General features: G+C 34.6%; 2 protein-coding genes across 3 annotated transcripts; one reads left to right on the top strand and one right to left on the bottom strand.

Annotated features, from left to right (window-relative positions):
- The first annotated feature begins 157 nt into the window (after window positions 1-157).
- On the top strand, window positions 158-17,658 carry LOC128188421 (activated CDC42 kinase 1-like). 2 transcript variants are annotated; one of them, XM_052859465.1, is made up of 14 exons: window positions 158-246; window positions 4,388-4,745; window positions 6,674-6,803; window positions 7,610-7,798; window positions 8,225-8,377; window positions 9,152-9,337; window positions 9,482-9,573; window positions 9,763-9,889; window positions 10,203-10,346; window positions 10,636-10,730; window positions 10,830-10,924; window positions 11,614-11,710; window positions 12,035-12,108; window positions 12,942-17,658. In XM_052859465.1, the coding sequence occupies exons 2-14, from the start codon at window positions 4,645-4,647 to the stop codon at window positions 14,810-14,812; spliced, it is 3,354 nt and encodes a 1,117-aa protein (XP_052715425.1). In that variant the 5' UTR covers window positions 158-246; window positions 4,388-4,644; the 3' UTR covers window positions 14,813-17,658. The 2 variants fall into 2 exon arrangements, with proteins under 2 accessions (XP_052715425.1, XP_052715426.1); XM_052859466.1 differs by lacking the exons at window positions 158-246; window positions 4,388-4,745 and adding an exon at window positions 6,118-6,261.
- Window positions 17,659-18,914: 1,256 nt separating this feature from the next.
- On the bottom strand, window positions 18,915-22,254 carry LOC128188879 (putative defense protein 3). The gene is made up of 4 exons (XM_052860186.1): window positions 21,963-22,254; window positions 20,912-21,137; window positions 20,436-20,515; window positions 18,915-19,764 (listed from the first exon to the last, which is right to left on the bottom strand). Exons 1-4 carry the CDS (start codon window positions 22,174-22,176, stop codon window positions 19,451-19,453), a joined length of 834 nt encoding a protein of 277 aa, XP_052716146.1. The 5' UTR covers window positions 22,177-22,254; the 3' UTR covers window positions 18,915-19,450.
- Window positions 22,255-23,840: the final 1,586 nt, after the last annotated feature.

The following is a 23,840-nucleotide window of genomic DNA, read 5'->3' as shown; positions in this document are numbered from 1 at the left end:
GAAACGTAAAAGCCATTAAAATTATTAAACACTCTTATTTACACATTTAAATATTTACTCATAGAAGTATATGGTTAAAAAAAATAAAAAAATGGATAAAAACACTTAAAATAAAGTTTTTTATCCGGAAAATATTTTGACTCTTACATTCACTTCCGGAAATTATGATGGATAGATGAATGAAATAAATATACACGGATTGTGACGGAGTACGTTGTACAAATATTTACCTGATACTAAATCAGAGTAAGTGTATTATGTTTTCATATTTTAGAGCTTGCTTGAGTTTGTTGTTTATTATGTTTCCGCAGGAATATAACCGAAGAGATCATACCAGTTGCATGAAATTGTAACGTAAGGAACGTAACGTTACATATAAGTCTATGGCCTGAGATTCATGATACAAAAATGACTGATGTTTCTCACACGGTACGAAAAGAACTTTTTTAAAATTATAGAATGTGTTTTGATGTTTATTATTCACTATTTTGTAAAAACATATTAAAAGACGCTGCAAAATAATCGAAAATTTAAAAATAAATGCGGAAATGTACAGATCGGAAATGTATAACGTTAGATAGATAGATTAAAACCATGAACATAAATCAAAAAACAAAAAATTACCAGATATTACATTTATATTCATTAATGATCAACACTTCAGGATCCAAATAATATTCATTCGCTTCAATGAAAATCTCACTTGAAACACCCCCTCCATCATGTCATCCAGGTTGAAAAAAGTGTAAACTTGAAAAAAGAATGTTCTAGAGATTTTGCATTGCAAACAAATTGAATGTAACCATATGATAATGTTAAAATAATTATGCAAGATGTTCTGAGAACGAAATAAGTTTCCGTAAAAAAGCTGTTTATCTTCTTGTGAAAAGAAAAAACATCATAGTACATGTAATAAAGAAGTTTATATAGATATAATTTTTTTTTCGTTTATATCAATTTCAGTAGTACTTTACTAATAGATTTATGTATTTTTGTCAAAAATTGTAAAAAATAAAATAAAATAAGAAAGAAAGTTGGACCTTGGAACAGAAAAGGGTTGTAGTCAAGACTACATGTATATAATATGGCAGTGGTGTTTAAGCTGGTCCCCTCGAAGATCACCCAAGGCTCCTCCCCTGGCTGGAGTTTACCTGTAAGTTCCATATGTTGATACTGCACCAATTGTAATGTGATTGGAGAAATAATGATGAACCGACCAGGTTCAAACCTGGGCCCCTTGAATCTCTAGACAGATGTTCTACCAACTAAGTTACCTGGCGCTGGTATTTGAACCGGTCTGATTGTCACATTAGTAACAACTGTAACCTGTCTCAAACAGGGTAAAAGTCCGAACTTATATCTTGCTATGTATAATAAAAAACATATACAGCAAACTCTTTCGCCGTGATTGTTACAGCAAATGTGTAAATGTTTCACACTTGATTGTAGGAAGTGGTTACTGTAGATTCCATATTTTTCTCGCATGCTTAATTCCGTGATTCTAATATTTTCCATCAAATCGCGAGAACATAAAATTGCGAATGTTATATTTTTATCATAGTTTCATGTAGTTTACATGTGTCCAAAAATATAAAAGCGAGATATAAAAATATGCGAGATGTACTTCTCATGATTTTACGTGGATATTTATTCCTTGTGTTTAATTATGTATACAATACTAATAATCTATCCAATTAGCCAAGATGTTTTGCATCAATTTGTGTTATAATTCAATGTTAATTTTAAGTATGTTTCTGTTCAAAACATTATTCTGTAGGATGAAAAAATCCCCAAAATCATTCTTTTAAAACCCCTTTATTTTCATAAGATTGAGGGACATAGCTAAAATGAAAGGTTTTTTTTTTGTCTGGGAATTACATGTATTAAAATTGATAAATTAAATTGCATATACAAATGTATCAATCAAACTATCACCTTTTTTAAATATTGATTCAGCCAATAATGAGTTACAAGTAGCTAAATGCTGTTAAGTTTAAGAATGATGTTTTGTTGAAAATTCATTCAATTAAAGATCCAACTTTGTTGTTGAGAATTTATTAGAATCCTTGAACATTATATCACCTTTTACCGGTAAATTGAGTTGTATGCTTTATAGTATTATAACTTCTTACAACAGCAAGATTTTTAAGTTGAAAAAAAATATTGACAGTGACATTTAAACCATGCTAGACCCCAAGGATTTTGCCCATTAAATTGGTTTGATGTAAGTGTTCTGAGCACTAATGATATATGATACAGATCTTGCGGTACGTGCTTCATCTTTCAATGGTTGTTCTAAAGTGCAAGTGAATGTTGTCTTGTTGCTTTTCTGGGTTTATTGTTTTAATGGGCTCTAGATGTTATCCTTGGGCTATAAACTGTTTGAATTTTGAATGAAACAGGGAGCGATATAGCAGGAAATTGATTTGGAAATTTCATCTGATTTGAGATACAGGTCTGAGAAATATCCATACTTGTATAGATAACAAGCATCCTATAAAAATGTAAGCCAAGGCACTCAAAGATTAGAGTTTCCTTTAAATTACAATTTTTATGCATGTTTGACTTGTAGATTGCACATGCATGATTGTAGGTGAAATTATTAGCAGCATTAGTTATTAAGGTACCGTTATTAATAATACATGTATCAATAAAGCTGTTTGTGCTCTGTATATGTCTAAACAATGATCAAGTGTTGCTGTTCTCTAATCTTGTTTATGTTTACATGTAGTTGTTTTGTTTATCATTGACCCAATAGATGACACTATGTATGCTAATCCAATCAGTGTAAACTCTAGAACCTGTCTGAACAGATCAAGACTTCCTCTTGTCAATGAATCCTTCTTGTGATGTAATAGATACTGTCCTTGTTTGTTTGTGATGTTTGTGGACAAGCTGACATGCAGTGGATCCATTATGATGGTTTTAATTCTGAATCTCATTTATCTTAAAATGACCACAGTACACTCTATACAGTAAGGCTCCTACTTTAAGAATACATGTAATTACAAAATTACATATTTTATATAATTTTTTTAATGCTTTATCAGCTATTGATTTTGTTCTTAAATACAATGATGTAATTCTCAGTGACACATAAGCCATATACTTATTGTATTGAATATCTACGGTTGATTAGTTCACCCATTTAGAATAATTAACACATGACCAATCTTATCAGTTGTGTATTGATGTATAGTGTTTGGTAATTCATGCGTTTATAACTGTCTTGCCTATTTAATCTTTTCTGGGTTGATATTTTCCCTCTGTTTAGTGATCATTAGCACGGTTAGATAACTGACCAGGATAATACTTACTAAATATTTACATCCATTAAGTATGATTCCTCTATTTCTTACAGAAATTAGTTGTAATTTACATCTCTATAGAAACTGACAGGACTGAAATCTACAAGATTCACTTTTATCCACTTTATTGATCAGTCAAAACTTTCAGCAACCTTAGAAAAATCATGGACTGCATGAAATGATGATGTTATAGACTCCAATTTCCATATAAAACAACTTTTCTTTTATCTGACATACTGATGTACATTAACAATAATTTAGTAACTTTACTCACTCTTTATGATCAGTTCATTAATTTGTGCAAAGAATGCAGGTTACTTATTTTTTCTGCAATATCTCCACTTTCATATCCTGCATGAGTCGCCAAAGAAAGTGTTTTATTATTTAGATATAGGACATGTTTGTCATTTTACGCAGAATTCCTTGATTCCGTGGATTGCCTCTAAGAGTGTCATTGTTTATGTACATACCAAGGCAAACTGAAAATGGAATGAAAATAATATGTCCATGAATGTCCACCTACAGAATAACACTAGTTCTTATTCACAGCAACAAAGAATCATTTTTACTACCTGTAACTCTGACAGTAGAAGCTAGGTGTAGAGTTTAAGGTGTCTTAAGGTGATACCTTGAGAGAATTTTATTTGTTACGGTACACAACAACCGGTCTGTAATGTTATACATGAATATGTTCGGTCCAAACAAGTGCCCTGTAGATATGTTTTAGACCAAGACTGAAGTGGAGTGTTGATAACGCTTTTGATAATCATGTAAATGGGCGCATACTGAAGATATTACATTCACACCTTGAGCTAGGAAAGGTTTAAACTAAATTGTTTACACCTGCTCTAAATAAGATTCCAAATTGATGAGTACAGTATGGTCAGACTTATGAATAGAATACCGGTACTTCCATGAAGCAAATTGCTCATGGGGACAGCATAATTTCATGTACAACTTCCAACCAAATCTGGAGTCCTTGTGTTAGATTCAGACTTGCATACTGTAGTATTTTTACTGAGTGGCTGAATGTTACAGTAAAATACAGATTTTAATATGTTTTAGTTCTTTTTTTTAAGGCACTATGAGCCTGTTTGGCTGTGTGATGGCAGGAATACCATGATCAGGACAGGAAGAGCTTAGTTAGAGGAGTTAGGAAATGTTTACATGAGGAAGTACAACAAAGTTTTGTCAAGCCCTGTGTTTTCTGCATACACTAAAGCAAAATGGAAGTGGTTGAGGTGGGCTAATTATCATCCCAGGCTCTCCCACAATCCACCACCGGACTATCCGACACGTTCAGCTCTCGTATTTAACTTGGATCCTGTAGATAGCCATGGATGAAGACGACAATAGGGAATGGCTCTACGAGCTCCTGAGTGAAGTACAGCTGGAGCAGTTCTTCTCAAAGTTACGGGATAATTTACAAGTTACACAGTAAGTACACGTAAAGCAGGTCATCTCAAAGTTGCAGGATAATCTGCAAGTTATGCAGTAAGTACAGCTAGAACAGTTCTTCTCAAAGTTACAGAAGGATTTGCAAGTTACGCATTAAGTACAAGTAGAGCAGTTCTTCTCAAATTTACAGAATGATTTGCAAGTTAAGCATTAAGTACAAGTAGAGCAGTTCTTCATAAAGTTATTGAATAATCTGCAAGTTACGCATTAAGTACAAGTAGAGCAGTTCTTCTCAAAGTTACAGAATAATCTGCAAGTTACACATTAAGTACAAGGAGAGCAGTTCTTCTCAGAGTCTTCAGCCTATGCAATGAGGGATGGTCATCAATTAGATTTTTGTTCTGATATTAGATGTGCACTGTTATTTTCACAGAAGATCACATGGTTTAAATGTTCCGGCATTACACTGTAATTCTTTGTTTTCCATTTTACAATGAGCAATATTGAAATCTTGAAGACAATTGCTTATAGTCAAACAAGGAGCAACAAAACTGATGAATGCATGTTGATAAATGTTGATCATGTATCATCTCTTCTGATGACAGTGTTTGAACTACCATGACTATACATGTCATGAATTTGATATTGTTTATATTTTCTTACATTACCTTGGTAATTATAATGATATATATTAATTTTAGTCATAGATTGATGTGATATCACATTAAAAAAATTTGGCCATTATTTATTATTTTAAAACTAATCAAATGCATAGCTTATCTGTATGAATAAGTGCTCTGTAATAGGAAAAAGGGAAATTGAAGGACTAATGTTTAATTGTTTAGAATTATGTTGGAGTGCATGGACATGGATTTATTAAATTGCACAGGAAATGGAAATAAACTATGCAGATCCATCATTTCATTTTATAAAATTTTACTATAAATAGATTAATATTAGGGATTTAAATCATTTTGATTACATGTATATGTATCTGATAAGATTTGTCCTGGATAACCAAGTCCTGGAGATGATAGTGGCATGTTTTATTTCTTTGGCCCCTGGGGAAAACTCGGTGCAATGATGGTCTAGTATTACCCCCAAATTAATTGTTGAATCAGGCGTAAATTACAGAAGCCAATCCTTGCGTGGGTGGAGAGATTACTGGGATAGCCCTATTACATATGTTTGTGTTCAGATTACAAAGAAATGCACTGATTTCTCCACTGCACCATTGTGGACTGTGGTTTTATGTGGGACATGAAAAAAAAGATGGGTTGGAATTTCCATGAGCAATTAAATGAAATTTTGTTATCAGAAAATTAATGTTAAAAACAAAGTCCAAGCAATGGCGTGATTGGAAATACCAGTGTCCTATTTTTCTTAATTTCCAAACATAGCATTAGTGAAATGACTTTAGAGCAGTGATAAGTTGACTGGACACAGGTGTGTGGTGTTCAGAAGCTAGTTTACTGCATTGTTCTGCATGAGTACAGGTGCTGGAGTGATAGCTATCCTGTTGTTACCTTTTATTTACACCTTGGTGAAACATCAGGTATTAATCATGTCATGCAATGTACCAAAGAGTCAGGTGGAAATCTTGCCCGTGTGTGACCTTAGTAAAAAGGATTGGTGAGGTATTATGTAAGGCTCGGACCCTACTTCTGGTGTTTTTGCCAAACTTACCAGACTTTGATATAAATGTTTACAGTTCATTTAATCTTGCATCATAAAATGAAAATTTGATTGCTTTTAATGGTTAAGATTGGGAGATACTGGATACACCACTTGTCTGGTCCAATTTCAAGGTTCAGACTGGTAGCTTCCTTCAGGCTTATAATGAACAGATTAAAGATTATAATCCATAAAGACCCAAGACATGATGTCTAAGTGCCGCACAGAAGTGAGAGTGTAACAAGCTGGAGAAAGTGTCAACCCACTTCACGTATCTAACTATTTAATTTCAGGCCCTCTCACTTTGATTATGTTAAGACAGAGGACTTGGAGAAAATCGGCATGGGGAAGCCAGCCATTAGACGTCTGCTTGATGCTGTTAAAAAAAGGAGAACCAGTAAAAAGCCAAGGATCCTAGACAAAGTAAGGTCAGAGAGAGAGAGAGAGAGAGAGAGAGAGAGAGAGAGAGAGAGAGAGAGAGAGAGAGAGAGAGAGAGAGAGAGAATTCTGAAATATTTTGTTAATATTAATAAAAGCATTTCTCATGCCATAAGTTAATTGATGTGTTTCAGCTAGGAATGTGTGTCATTCGCTGATTACCTGAGATTGATTCTCTTTTTATTTTGCTTGAGGAGATATGTGCATAAAACTCTGCTTTATGTGTATATGTATATATGTAGATAAAAAAGACAATTTGAGTCTAGAGTATCTTTATAGAGCTCGAATTCTTGATCCTTGAATTGAGAAGTAGACACTTTTCTGACTGAGCTATTTCTCTAGGTAAACATTGACAAGAAGAATATGTAGAGAAAATCTATTCACACTACATTTATTTTATTTACCTGTACTTCCAAAAGATGCATGTCACAAAAGAAAGAAAATCATCATTAATTTTTTAATTTGACACCTCCAACAAAGTATGGGTCCATCTTTTTCCAGCTTTCATTTATTGAGATTTGTTCAATTTATAATATACCCACATCACCCAATCACAACATTAAACTACTTACAGTAAAACACGGTTATAGCGAACAAGCTTATAATGATTTGACGCTTACAACAAAGCGATTTTCATTCCTTGTGATTTTATTACATGTTGTAAACTTGACGGATATAATGAATAACACTTATAATGATCAAAGCAAAATCGCCCATCCCTGGCACTTTGTTATAAGCATGTTTTACAGTTGTTGCATAGAGGAATAACTAATGGAGTCAATCTCTTGCAGATTCTCTCAGGGACTGCCAAGAGAATGGCGGACGATGGAGGGAGGGCTTCCCCCTCCTCCCGTCACAGTGGGGAACAGTCACTGACCTGTCTCATCAACCAGAGACAGCTGATGCTGTGGGGGAAGCTGGGTAACGGCTCCTTTGGGGTGGTGCGGGAGGGAGAGTGGTCCACCCCCTCCGGCCGCAAGGTAGGTCCAGAAACTATGACCTCGTATACTGAGTGTAATGAAAGGTGTTTCTCTGCTGGCCATGACATGATGTATGCCAGCCTGAAAACTGATGCATTATTATTTCAAATTTGCTTTTCTGTAACATTGAAAATAAGGATTTCACAATTTATGAAAGATTTTGTAATTCAGTTTTGTAACTTGTTATATGCATTGATCATAATTTCATTCACACATAATATAAGTACATGTAGATTATAAGTAGATGTACAACTTTGATGCATAAATATGTATATGATCTAATGGTACATATACAAAGTTTCAAGTGTACCTTTGAATTGACGTGGCTAAATGGATTTTGAAGTGCACAATGATATCATGTCTAGTATTTGTAACAAGTTAAGTGTTAATCTGAGTAATGTAAGAGAGTCATTTCTTTGCCTGCAGAAAAAGGTTGCTGTTAAAGTGTTGAGAGCGGATGCCCTTGCCCAGCCTGGAGCTTTTGAGGACTTCGTGAAAGAAGTGAATGCCATGCACAGTCTGAATCACCCAAACCTGATCCATCTGTATGGCATTGTTTTATCCTCACCATTAATGATGGTACGTGTCATCTTACAACCATTCCTTTGCATCAAAGTATTCACCAAGAACATAATTTTTCATGAAACAGATGTGCAAAAATCCATATGCAGGCAAACATATTCAGGAAATGTTTTTGGTATCAATTACTTTGTACTGGTACTTTAATAAAATATCAGTGTATTAAATACTCATGTTGAAACACAAAAAAAGTTACCTAATAAAAATTTTTGGCCATATAATTTAACTTGGGTTGCAATGTCCTATTTGATTGACTGAAAGATATAATCATATTAACTCATTATTAGGAATGTTGCATTTGTTACAATAAGACTAACATCACTTCTTGATGTTAGTTAAACATTGAATTTTAAACAATTCAATGTCATTTTACAGGTAAAATGGCTTTAGATTCTATAAAATTTACTACCTCAGTATCAGAAAATTGAGTCATAGGAAATGATTTCAATACCTATCCAATTTATGCTCATATAAACTAGGCTTGAACAGTTTACAGTAAATTGCCCATACCCAGTTGAATACACTCTAAAAGCCAATTGCTGCTTAATGTTTCCTGAAGGAGTTGTCTTTCTTGGTTTCTTTGTGAAAGATACCAACACAAGTTACATTTTTTTCAAGATGTAATTTTATATAGCATACAACTTTCAGAAAAATAAAAAGGAGATTTTAAAATCCGCTCAGGATTCTTTTCACGATTTTACACAGGTATGAATTCCTGGCCTTTGATATTAAGTACAAGCATTTACAATAGAGCATACTGGTTTATGTCTGTAGGTGACAGAGCTGGCCCCGGGAGGTTCTCTACTGGAGTGTCTGAGGAGGGAACAGACGGCTGTCCTTATATCCACATTGTGTGAATATGCTGTACAGATTGCCAATGGAATGAGTTACCTCGAGTCCAGACACTTCATCCACAGGGACTTGGCCTGTAGAAATGTCCTGCTGGCTTCCCCACAAAAGGTATAGTGAACACTTAATCTTCAAAATGGCATGTGTAGTGATATATAGTTTCAAGGATGTTCTATGAATTGCTGATTTTTTTTCATAAGCTGAAATTTTATTATAATGAATGGAAAGATTTTTGAATTGAAATTGTGCATTTAGGTGAAGATTGGTGACTTTGGATTGATGAGAGCTTTGTCTAGTCAAGAAGACCACTACACCATGTCAGAACAGAAGAAGGTCCCATTTGCTTGGTATTTATTCTTTTACTATACATAGTGTATAAATTTTATAATAACTTACCTGTAACTCTGTATTAAATTAATCTACTTGATTAAAAAAGGGTCCTGCAACAATGATTGTTTACAAAGTTGCTACTTAATGTATAATTTAAGCAGACTTTCTCCTCTTCCCCATCTTGAAATTTCCGATGTGTTTTGTAGGTGTGCACCGGAGAGTCTAAAGATCCGTAAATTTTCACACGCTAGCGACACCTGGATGTTTGCTGTGACTCTGTGGGAAATGTTCACATATGCTGCTGAACCATGGATGGGTTTCAATGGTTCTCAGGTGGGTTCCAAGAAAAACATTCTATTCAACTTGTATAGTAATAAAAATTTGAATAGAGCCTCAAGGAGTATGTGTACTACAGTATCATAAATTTGCTAGAATTTGGTGTGGAGATTTGGAGTAAAATAAAAAATGGAAAAAAAATGGTAAAAAATACAGTCATCCTCCAAATTAAAAGCTATAATTATAATGGCGTTATTTTCTATTCTAAATTTTTTTTATACGATATTTATGATTTTCACATGCTTCTAAGCTTCTTACCACAAGTTTCAAATTTATTACCAAATTGACATCCCAGTTCCCAATGTTGTAGATATTACAGAAGATTGAGGATGGGGAGAGGCTGAGTAAGCCTGATCACTGTCCGGCGGACATCTACACCCTCATGTCCCAGTGCTGGGCCCTCAAACCCCAGGACAGGCCTACCTTCCAGGCCCTCAAGGACTTTCTTTGTGAGGTCAGTGTCAATGTGCAGCTTTGAATCAATTTATGCAGTTGAGAAATAATGAAAGATAAAAGTACTCGAGTGTGACAAGTTTAAATTCTTATTATTTACCGATAATCCAGAAAGAATAAATAAGGTGATAAATCTACATTTGCAGGTGTTCATGTTTTCAAAAGATAGTAAAAATTAAGCTGTTTTGCTTATTCTGAAAAAAAAAAGATACCAAAACTTTATTTCTTATCAGTGAAATTTTTCAGTTAGTTGTCATACATGGAATTAATTACTGGATGTATTATTTAAGATGCGACCCCAAGACATGAAAGTGATAACAGGTTTTTGTGAGAAGGAACACTTGGAGATCATTGAAGGGGATATGCTCACAATACTGGATGGAAGGTACCTTGTGTGTCTAGAACATTTCATTTTTCGCTGCACTATAAAAGCAGTGTCTTTGTGATCTTGTCTAATAACATTTTTATTTTTGTGTTTGTGTAGACCTGACTGTTACTGGTGGAAGGGACAGAACAAAAGGACAAGTGAAGTCGGGACATTTCCTAGACACTGTGTTGATCCACAACGAAAACTGGGCGGTCAGTGTCAAAAAGGGGGGGGGGGGGGTGCACACTCACTCCAACATATACTCTTTGTAGAACAAGTCTAATATGCAAAAATTATTTTGAAATGCCATTGTTCTAACAGAATATTTTTCTTAAAGACTATACATGTATATAAATTCAATTTTGGCTCCAATAAATCATGCTTTATAAAAGTGTTTAAGGTACTTAAAATTGTTTTGTTATTTTATAAAAGAGTTAAGTTAAACATAAGATAATATAAATCTATTTGCCTCATTAGTTTCACACACTGACCATATATGTTGAATCAGAGATGATGCAGATTTAGCCTTTCAATCAAAATAATTCAAATAAAATTTAGAATTTTTTTGTATTGAAAACATCAAACAAATCTTCAGTAGGTAAAAATTTGATAAAATAAAGTGTTTAATTCTATGCTCAATGTTTCCTTTAGAAAAAAGCAGTTTTATGCAAAAAATATTCTCCTAATTAAAATTGAAAATGAAGATTAACTTCTTATCTACATTGTATATTTGTACAAAATTAAACTTACCAATATTTATTAAATTAAAATTATGATATTATTTTTGAGGGCCATTTTAGCCCTTTACCAAAAATTCAATATTTTTAGATTGAGAAAAAAAATAAAGTGTGTGCCTGCATTTTGGAAGCAAAATTCTTATTTTGGATTTACATTATCACAGGAAATGACATCAGCAAACCTCTGAAGAACAGCTTCATTCACACTGGACACGGGGATCCAGGGGGTAAATCCTGGGGGGATCCGGGCGCCATTGATGAGTAAGTTCAAGGGTCAAAATTTCATTGGATAATTTGATTTATAGAATAGAAAAAAAAATTGTTCATAAGAGCACTTCAGGACATGTGCTATTAGCTTACCAGAAACTTTCGAAGGTTGGTTTATAATACATAAAAAGAGTTCAAAAGTGGGCTTAATTATTTAACTATTCAGTCTATTAAAAGGATTGTATTTTACTGTGACTGAAAAGAACGCTTTTCCCTTATCTCTTGATCAAGTAAATCTGTTTGAAAAAAAATTCACATATCCAATGATTTAATATTTATACTTATCAAAGGTTTTTCTGATCTTTTAATGTATTTCAGAGTTTATTTACGAAATCCAATGGAACCCCCAGATTTGCACAAACCAGATATGGCTTCTAAACAGTTGATCAAGAGTAAGAATTGAAAATCAAATTATTCTGAATTCTGAGTAATTACTTAGTGTAGAAAGTTTTATGTCTCTATGATTAACTTGTATCTTCTTGAGCAAAATGTTAGTGTATTACCGGTATATACATACCGTATAACAGGTAATTTTTACTGCTGTGATTTTTTACGAATTTGTCATAAAATAGGGTGATTTGAATTTTTACGCGTAATTGTTTTACGAATTGGACATGTCCGTAAAAATTGTGTTTATACATTTACCTTTATTTCATATGTGTTATACACTTTACTTATTCCTATTTATCTGGGTATCATCATTGATGTACTCCATGTGCTCGTCTCAGTTCGATTTACTGGGAAAAAAAGAATGACAACTCCATTTCAAAATTTTTTTCTCTCTTTTTCTTTCTCTCCCAGCCAAAAAAGACATCTAGCTACTAACGTGGCATTATATGTAGTTTTAAAAAATACTCAAGACTAAATAGAAAGATCTGAACTGTTATCACCACATGACCAAAAACGCTCAAATATACCTACATGTACAGCCTTCAGGGACTGAGCTGAAGGTCATGAACATTGCTCTCATGCGTACGATGTAGAAAATTTACGTGCAGTTTTTTTTTACTTCTGTGAAAATTTACGCGTTTAATTTTTATGGATTTATAAAACTCGTAAAAATTAGCAGCACGTAAAAAATACCCATTATACGGTATTATGTTGAAGTTGATTTGTTGAAAATAAATAAATACGTAATGGAATTTTGATTTTAAAAAGTTGTAGGTACAATAAGAAGAGTTTTAAGCAAATCAAATTCTATTAATGTCTCTTTTATCGTCTCCAGATCAGCTGACTCAATCGTTGAGTGCTAGACAACAGTTTAGTTACTCAAAGTTTGTCAACGAGGTGGACAGTGACTTCCAAGACAGGAAGTATCCGTCAACCTTACCCAAGTCTGTCGCCACAGTGGGGGCCACTCCCAACCCAAGGGCCATGGAGAAATCACAAAAAAATGGCCAGAAAGAGGAGGGGCTCCTCATTGACTTCAGTGATGATTCAGAAGTGTGTACCGATCTACAAAAGCCAGCAGCTAGCACGCTGAGCTTGTTTGACACTCTGACGTCGTCTGATCATTGCGATCGTCTAGACAAGCCTTTGATTCAGGATGCAGACACACCAGTTGACCCCTTTGACACGAGGATTTCTCTGGGGTCCATCTACAGTATTAAACCACCCCCAACAGTTCAGAAAAGTGCAAATCAAACTGTGAAATCAATGACTACTGAAACTGTGAATCAGAATAATCATGTGATTTCTCGTCCTACTGTCCCTCTTCAGTTACCCGAAAAGTTTCATTCATCCTCTCTCAGGCCAGAAAGTGAATCCTTTGAAAGTAAGAGGCATCAGATTGAAGAACAATTAGGCAATAATCCACTTCATCAGTTTAGAACCAACGAGCTCAACGTAGGAACATATGTGACAGGTAGTCAAATCCAGGTGGTCAACACTCAACATGTGGAGGAGAGCAAACCTTCACAGGCGATCCCACCTAAAACTAATGACAAGGCCTTCGATTGGCTGGATGATGCTATGAGTAATATGGGTGTGGCCAAAAACTCAATATACAGCAATCAAACTCCTTTGTATGATGAGGTTCCAAACGAAGAGGAATATAATACCATTGGTGGTGGGTTACATAAAGTGAAAAACTGTTTCAATAACACCAGTAGTAGTAGGCCACTGTACGACGAGGTACCAGATGAAGTGGAGAAAGGGGATGTGAAAAATATAATGCCAATATCCTCCTCTACACTTCCTTCTTCAATCAATAATCAAATTTATGTCCCTGCTAGTACAGTGTCTGATTATGACTGGGATTCTTTTGACTCTGACTTTGATGATGATGTAGATGAGCCACAGGTTGATGTGGGGGCCACGGCCCGCCTTGTGAAATCTGACCACCTTGAAAAGCCACCACCGCTACCACCAAGAGATTATCTGTCAAACAGTTTGGACTCTAGAAGAGATGCATTGAAGAAGAAAAGCGAAAAAGCTAGAATTTTCCCTGTTCTTCAGGATGGCAAACAAATAAGTTCTACCCATTACTTTCTGATCCCTCCTAAGGGCTGTGATAATAGTCGTACAAATACTGCTGCTGTGCGGCCATTTTCTGTGGATGGGAACCAGCTTGATCATAAGAAACAGCAACCACACACAATGTCTGAGTATCAGAATGTGACCGGTGTGGAGTATGCAAACAATAAGCAAACCAGTAAAGATCACCTAGAGAATGGGGACCGAAGGTCTTGGTCAGGAATGACAGGGCTAAAACCCATCGGAAAAATATCCAATGAATTATCTGGCAAATCCAACAAACCCTGTAACAGAACTGTACCTCGTTCAGTCCCAAACTCATCTAAGTCGGTGGAACCAAATTTTATGTCCACGTCCCCCAGGGAAAAAGTGTTACTGGTCCAGAATAGTGTGCTAGGAGTGACAGACGAGGAGTGCCATGCTGCCCTTTGTCAGACATCTTGGAACGAAAAGGAAGCCATGAAGTACTTGAAAACGGAACAACTGTTCCGACTCGGGGTCACAACACGAGAAGATTGTGAAAGACTTTTGGAAGCTTTGAACTGGAATCTTGAACTGGCTAGTTCAGTTTTGTTGGACGATTTTCGTAACAGAAGGAAATCAGTTGAATCAACTGTTTGACTTAGTGCCACATTTATTTCACATATTAGTCAGCCATATTATTTATTACCTTTCATGAAAGCTATTTTACATAGTCAGTGTGCATCATCATTTTATGTACCATGTCATTTTTATATTATGCATGTACTATACAAGAACAAGAAGAAAGAGCAATATACAAATTACAAGTCTATTTTCTCAGGATATTTTATGCTGTAAATTTATTAACAGAGGAAAGAGACGATCATAACCCAGAATAATACTAGACATTGGTGCATGAAATTATTAATGGTTATGCACTTTCTGTACAGTATTTTTCAGCATGATTGTATAGTGTTATATTTTCCACAAGAATGCTATAAATTTTAAGAATTATAGTTGTTTTCTACACCTGAGAGATGAGGTTGTTTAATACAGAGATCCTGTGTATGATTGATGCTTGAGTTGAGGCAGTTGGTCGAAAATCAAGGGAGTGAGAAGAAGTATTGCGGGAATCATGGATTTAAGGGACAAGTTATTTGCAGGTCTGTTGTGGATGAGGTTGAAAGTTCATGATATTATTAAGGACAAGATTAACTATTGACAGGATTTTCTGAATGATCATGCAGGATAAGGCTTAACTTCAGGATATAATTAAGAGACATCTGGGATTTTCATTTTTTTAGTCACAGAGAGAGAGAGAGAGAGAGAGAGAGAGGTCATTTGGATTGCTGTCATTTTATTAATCAAAATCTGAGCAACATTTTTATTGCCGGTACTTAATGATAAACTGAAGATGAAAAAGGGAAGCAAACAATTTATTAGTAAAGCTTCATTTACTCATACACAATTTAATACCTAGATTTTTAGAGCTTGAATTAATGATTAGTTTAATTTCTTTGATATCTTTTATCCAAATGATTTTTCAAATGCTTTCATAGTCAAATTTAAGTAGGGTATATGTAAGCACAATTTTTTTATGAATTCTTACAAGCTTTTTAAATTTTTTACTATCTTTTTTCCTCATGGCATTTAAACCTTGTTTTTATTACCTTTTTTATACAAACTTTTCCTATGTGTCCAGATTCCTGCAAGTATGTAATCAAATGTGGACATTTTCTTCGGGACAGTACATGTTTTGCCCATAAGTCTGTTGGTTGAAGTAGTTTCTATCCTTTAGGCAATGACTACAGAATAAGGATGTACTGTATAATTAAATGCATTTGTAAGAAATACTCGCAGATAGCATGCTCCAAATTTTTATATTTATATCTTTCTCATTTTTACCCAGTAATATGCCCCCTCCCCCCCCCAACCTTTTGATTTAACTTTTTTTCAAATAGATTTAAAAAATGGTTAAAAAATGAAAAGTTATAGTGAGATGAACATTACTTTTTTGGGGGGGGGTGTCATATCTACAATATCTTTGCTTTTCACATTAATTGTTGTTTGTTTTTTTTTTTTTGGGGGGGGGGGGGTTTGTCCTTGACTTGTGTCCTTGTGAGAGTCATGTGTCAGAGGTCCAATGCTGTGTTATTCTCGTTTTGTCCACTGTTGTCAATGTTCTCATGTGATATTGTGTTATGTCAAGTGATATTATTAATAACAGAAACCTGCTGATATAAGATATTTGTTTTATTGTTTGTATTTCGACAATACATTTTATTTGATAAGTCATTGAATACAAATACTATCTACACATGGCCAGTGAATTAAGTATTGTCAGTATTGACTAACTGTGCATCAAATGTACAGGTGTATTAAAGTCTGAAGATCCTTGAAAAAAATGGTTCATTTTTTTTTTGGCTAATGCGATCACGATTTTGGACGAAATCTATTTTGCTCTTTATATTTTTTACAATGCTTAAGATCAGCATTTCTAATTATCAAATGAAATTTGAGAGTCAGCCATTAAGTTATAAGCAAGATACAGGAGCTTACAATTGTCATATAAACAAGGCTTTGTTTCTGTTTGCATATTTTCAACATACCAGTAGAATATCGTTTTCAAGCTAATTTGTCTATCTTTTTATTCATTTTTTTTAGAATAAATAAACAGTTCTTAACCTTTAACACATTCATTTTAAGTCTAATATTGGAATTTCACTTCAACACTCAAAATGTAACCAAAAGCTTTGTTTACATTGCAAAGAATTGTAAACTCTGTAACTCGCTTATAACTCAACAAATGACTCAAATTTTGGTTGCCTGTTAAAATGCATTATTGAAGCATTGTAAAAATTAAAATTGGAAAAATAATTTTTGCCGAAAATCGTGACCTTTAAAGGGGCATGGTCAAAAATTAATTTTCCGTTTTCAAAGTTTACAATGCTTTAGCGTTTTAATGGACAAACCAAATGTGTCAGTCGTCGAGTTATAAGCGAGATACAGAGTTCACAATTCTCTGTTATGTACGCAAAGCTCTGGTCACGTGTTTACATTTTGAATATTCTATGTTAAATGTGAAAAACACTAGCAACTTTTTAATCATGTATCAAAACGAATCGAATCAGCAGATAGAAAAATCAGATTAAAAAAAAAGAACTTTAAATTTATCAGTATATTGAACAAATGTAAACAAAACCAAGGCATGAGCCTTGTTTACATAAAACAACATTTAGAGTTTGTTATCTTGCTTATAATTATGACCGATACTCAAATTTCGGTTGATAATTGGAAATGCATTACTGATGTATTTTAAACAATTTAAATTTTTTTAAAAAATCTACCAAAATCATGACCATGCCTCTTTAAATGTAAAGGAACTGTAGACTTTTGTTGATCGTTCAAATTTCTAAAATAGGATTTTGTGTTCTTCTCTTTATAAGGCTATATGCATTTTAAATCATATTTTAAAATTATTACATAATAAAGTAATAAAATTATAAGATTTTTTATAGGAACTTGTTTCAATCGGTTTCCCAGTTGTGAGGGTTGGATGTTGTTGCTGATGAGTTACAAAATTGCAATACACTTCAAAAAATTACGCAGTTTGAAAAAAAAAAAGAAAAAATTTGAGCGTACTAATATGCTCAACATTAAAGCACTTTGAAAAAAAAATGCATGTTTGTTCGAAATACTTGAGACTTTAAGATATGATAAATAATTGTGTTTAGTTAACGATGTGATAATATTATATGAAACAGAGAACCTGATACGTAAGTGTCCTCATTATAGAAATTGTTGATATTCACATAAAACATATTTGAAAAAAAAATTCAGTGTTTTGATTAAGTTCAAAATTTAGGGTTCTCTGACCCTCAGATGCAACGTTGTTTTTTTTTCATAATAAAGTTATTTTTCCTTCCGATTTTTAAAGGAAATGAATAAAATAAATTTATTGATAGTATCCATGCATTTAACAATGCTAGGTATTGCAAATTTGCACACGATGGAAATAATGGAATAAGAATACAAGTTGAGACCAGGTTCTTTTATCCACAAAGTGCGGATTTTTTTTAATCTGCGTGCCGTTTATCATTGTTAGGGAAGTGTGTATGTGGATGGAGGGGATGGGGGGGGGGGGGGTGGTGTTGCGCCCAAGGTAAATATCTATTCATTTGCAACACAGTCAGCATCTTGTTTGCCTTCAAATTATGGTTTACATGAAAATGTTCAAGAAGAATTGTGTAATACCACGCGGATTTCTTCACTTGTCGTGCTATGTATTCAAATCTTGCTTGTTTTTCTCTTGCAGCTAACGTGGCAGTGAAAGAGAGAGAGGGGGGGGGGGTCTATAAAACCCCTGGCGATTCTTTAACCGCATTACAAGCATACAACTTATGTAAGGATGTGAACTAAGTACATTGTAGTTGGTGTATATTTATCAGTTTACATTGTCACGACACAGAAAGCGTGGCCCAACATGATGAATGATCCCTGCAGTAGAGGGGCAACAGGTCTCCTCTCCCGAGTGAGTGACCGTCTCGGGGGTTTTATTGTCTTTTTATGGACAGCAATGCTAACTTTATCATTCGTTTGGTTACACGGATCGAGCTGAATGAGTTAGAACCGTTTATGACGATGCAGTACTAGTTCTAGTCATGTCTCAATACAAGGTTTATGTCCTGTGGTAAATTGTATAATGTGCAGTGATTTTCTCATTTCGCTCGGACGCTCTGCAATGACTGTCGAACACGTATACTTCTTTTTTATCTTGATGTTTAATTAATTTTCCTTGTACAATGTACAGCCCATGCAATTTATGTACTGCAGAAAATCAGTGACATTCATAATATCTTACATGCAACATGACAGGTAATAAATAAACATAAGCATAAACACATCTTTACACGGAGTGTAATTAATTACATACAGGTCATCAGACCAAATAATATATTGACACAGGTCTCTCCATCTTTTGTCTGAAATACTGTATCTCACACACAGTGTGAAGTGTGAAACTTGTACAATATAATTACTTATACATCATTGTCATCAATTTTACATTCCAACCAAAAATATGGTTTAATAACACACTAGGTACCGATGTTCTAATGTAGCATTAAATATTCAAATTGATTTTTTGTTCTAATACTTTAAAATAAAAAACGAAAGAAGAAAGTTGAGAATAGTATTGGAGATCCTGTGCGGTAGTGCCCCTCTCGCTAGACCCGACACACGCCCTCACTGGTCCTTACACACCCACGAAGCAAACTTCTAAAACTCTGATGATCAGGATCATTTCCGCCTCCTCCAGAATAATGAAAAGGGATTAAAAAAGTTTGATCTAAACATGTTCATTCTAGCGTTTCCCCACGGGTTTCGTGAGGAGGGCGTTACCCCCTCCCCCGCCGGTGCGGCCTCTCCTGCCCCCGCCCCCTCGCCTCCTGAGCCCCCTGATCGTGAGTTCATAGACATTCTGCTGCTACCCTTTCCCCCAAGTCCGCCTCCCCACCCCCAGGCGTCAGTGGTAGGGTAACCCCATGGATCAAGTCCCGAGGATCCGAAGCTAGACATGGCAGCTGTTAGAGGGTTAAATTCAGCTTGTGCCTCTGTTAAAGAAAAGAATAGTGATTAAAATCCAACTGGAAACACACACATAAAATCTCATAAAATAAGAAAACGATAAGTATTTAATGAAGACCAGTTCGTGTTGTGACAATTGGTTTTTCAATATATTGGTTTCTCTATATATTGGTTTCTCTGTAGACTATATAAATGGTTTGTACGCGGAAATAAACGACAGAGGACTACATTGACAGAGTTACTGCATTTGCTCGTCATCCCCTGACATCATGTCAATCTATGGTCTCGCTATATGATGGTATGATGGAATTCATTTTTTGGGTACCATATAAATAGAAGACTCGTGCCGATAACATAGAGATCAAACATATGTCATAATAATGACCGATAAATCGTATGCTAGATCTGCATAATTGCCTGCTGGTTTTCTGACCGATTAAGGTCTTCCGTTTCAACTGAGGACCTTATAGAGATTGTCGTGTTTAATTCAATTGCATCTGTATAAAATATACATCAGTCTAACCAAGAGTGTCGACAGTTTGTCACATTTAAGTTGGCCCATACTTAAACTGGTAGTCACTTTCTTGATTTCTTTGGGATTTAATCATCTTTGATTACAGTTCGTTATTTTTACTAGAATTAAAAGAAAAAAATGCTCTCTCATCTCTCTCTCATTGATGACGTCACGTCTGCTTACCCTGTGCGGCGTTGTCCATGGTGATTCTGGGGGACCTAATCTCTGTCCAATACGTGGTTCTGTTTGTCACCACCGTGGCTCTGAGGAAAACAAAAACGTCTAAATGAAACTTGAAAACTTGGAAAAATTTATTAACGAAAAGCAAATTGCAATGTTCATATTTCTAGTTTGTGTAATGCATTCATCAATCAAACAGCAAATCGAAAAATATATGTTATTAGTTTTACTGTATTACAGTAGCTCTTGAAAATCAACAATCATCAATACCTGTGTATTTTGTTATGATTTTTCATGACACATAATATGTAAATTTGGTACGTCACGATGACGTCGTGTTTATATCGGATGCAAATTAAGCAAAAATAGTTCTTGATAATATGATTTTCTAGACGATAAGCATACCACATATAAGTTATTCGCGATTATATTCTTTACTATATTTTTTTTTCTCTTCAAAATGTGAGTGTTGGACTTACATAAACTGTATCATGTCTGCCGTGCTGTGGGTAGGACCGTACCACAGAAGTGTGATGGAGTCCTTCCACCTGGAATTAGTGTGGGTGATGGCATCGTTTTTACCCGAGCAGAACATGGGCCGGGCAGCATCATTCTCCGTGTACCATTGCCCTGTGGGCCAATCCTTGGACCCCTCTTCTCCCGCCACTATCAAAAACCCCTTGAAGGGTGCGCCGCTAATAGTCACTGTATAATTAAAATAAATTTTTAAGAAGCTTACATAACATTTCATTTAGTGATCGGGTCTTTGGAATACTCTCTGTATCATTTTATCCTTATTTCAAAGTATACAACCAATACATCTTCTTGTAGTTGTCAGTACAAAAAAAATGCGCGATTGTTTTGTCGTTTACTGATTTTGATATGCATCAATATTTTAGATGATCTTAAAAATATCAAACACGTTTTATGCATCAATTTCACATATATGAAGCAATTTGCATCCCAGTTCGGACGAATTATATGACATTTAATCAAAATAGATATTGTGACTGCGTATCCATAATAAGAGAGAGCGCGTCCCGCAGTCCTAATGTTTTACGCTTTCCTTGATCATAAACAATAAGCTGGTCATAAACAGGGGAATGAAACATGACGTGCGTAGGCTCACAAAGCATTAACTTCATGTTAAAGCAAATGGCCAAAACAATGAACGTCAAATCGGATCGCCTTGCATGACCCCTCGAAGCTTTTCGGTCATTTTTCAAGCACCTTGCGCTAGAAACAGGAAATGCATTGGGATACAAAAGTAAAAGGAAACTGCCATAACTTGTAGAAATCACATCTTGTTTTTCATGTTTGTTAAAAGTAACAACTATACGTTGCTTTAAATCTTGCAATGCATGTAAAGGAGAAAGAATTTTGCAGATATCATTTATAAAAATAATGCATAATTTTTAATTTAGTATTTAAAATAGAACTTCTTTGCCATACAAGAATATCTTTGTTCATCATTGCATGTTTTTTTTTTAAATTATATCTATAAAAATCAAGATTTGACAGACGCCTCACCTCTGAGTGGACGGTTTGGTGTGTAGGTCAGCGAGCTGAGGGTGATGTTGTATGGAGTTCCTCCAGCCTGCTTGAAAATCGGTCTGCCTGATTGAGGATGCGTGTGTCTGGGTATCATGAAAAAACAGGCGCGCTCTGGGGCCCCATCAGGATACCCCTCTGTAGATTTGACAAGAAACAAAATAAACAATCCGACGAAGCACATCTTACTCATGGCACAGCGTTAAGTCCTCAGTCTTTTGCTCCTCTCGCTTGCTTGGCTAAGACTGGAGTGAGACCGAGCACTGGTCATCAGTTAATATTTATTTCGACGTTGTGACAAAACATTCTTTATGTTTGTACTTTTGCAATACACACGTTAGTCAATGTCAGCCAATGGGAGCTTAGAATGAGCGGTATTTAATCGCAGTCAACAACGCGTGTACATGTAAAAGCGCGACGCCATCTGGTCATATAACATTAATAACGGAAAGCGCATAACGATGTTTTATTCTGCGGTAATCGTATTTCTTCTTTATCTCTCGTATACCTCACGGTGACAGAATGACATTATATCATTATATAATAAGGGGTTTCGCAAAGGCGCTCCGGTTAATGTATTGTCTCTGGATACACACTCTTCGGTAATACAAGTAATAACTTTCCAAAAATCTTGCCTGACTAAACAAAATTATTCAATAGAAGCATACATGTATCAATTAGGCTATCTTATCAGAAATGAATTTTAATTTTCGCTGCTGATCATAAATTTATAAACGGAACGTTCAAGTTAAGGACGAAATGTCAGTCTTTTCCTCGATCTAGAACATGTAAATTATATATATCAATTGAAATTCATTTATTTTGTTAATTCATTTTTTTAGGAATGTACACATATCATATAAGTTTATGTAAGCTTGAAAGCTGGAGAGTAAATAGTCGTTTTTTTTTAATTGTACATGTATTTGTTATATTAATTAAGATGCGAAATCAACTGAAAGGCATTTTTAAAAATTTTCAACCATATGAAATATGAAATGGTATACAAACACGTTTTGATTTTGAATGTGTGTGGGCAGCTTAATCAAAATCATCTTGACAAGCAATTAAAAAAGGGTGAATTCTTAAATTATAAAAAAAAACCCCTAACTGTAACTTCAATTGAATTAGAATTCCTTATTTGCAGTCTCATTTATTGCATGCTCCTACAAAAGTGGAGGGGGGGATCCATGATATAGATGAATTTTTGACATTTGTTTTGTAACAGCTATATACATGTATGTTATACTTTGGTTCGGATGTTTTGGAAGAAATCTGTCGAATTAAGAAACACATTTGATTAGTTATTGTTAAATGTAGTAATCGGAGGCGGATCCAGCAATTTGGAAAAGGGGGGGTTCCATTTGATGAAAACCAAAAATTTGCAAAATTCATCATTTGTCAATAAACAAGGACTTTTTTAACGTTTTCCGTGCGTATACAACTGTATTTTATAAACATTTATCTCATCACTATCTATTTCACATCTATTTCAACAGCAGAGTGCACTGCATTATTGAGCATTTTGCCGTTTTGGTTTAGGTAAGGAAGATTTGCATACTATCTAGCCACAAGACACACAAGTCTCTATGCAGCAATGAGAAAGTGCGTCTATGCTTGACTGAAAAGAAACACTAAGAAGCAAAAAATAACTCAGACTAATTACGACAAACTATTATAAAAATGGATATTTTGGTAATTTTTTTTATGTCTTTGATGTTTTTAAATTCTGAACTATTTATCGATTTTGAGTTCTATCGATTGCCTTCTTAAATAAAGGTCTAAATGATAGGATATGACAAAAAATGGGGATAATTTATGTGCTGAATAGGTGGTACGTGTGTAATACAATGCTACAAG

The sequence above is a fragment of the Crassostrea angulata genome, chromosome 6 (genome assembly GCF_025612915.1).
Source record: "Crassostrea angulata isolate pt1a10 chromosome 6, ASM2561291v2, whole genome shotgun sequence".
NCBI lineage: Eukaryota > Metazoa > Mollusca > Bivalvia > Ostreida > Ostreidae > Magallana > Magallana angulata.
This window is presented reverse-complemented; position numbering and strand designations above follow the sequence as displayed.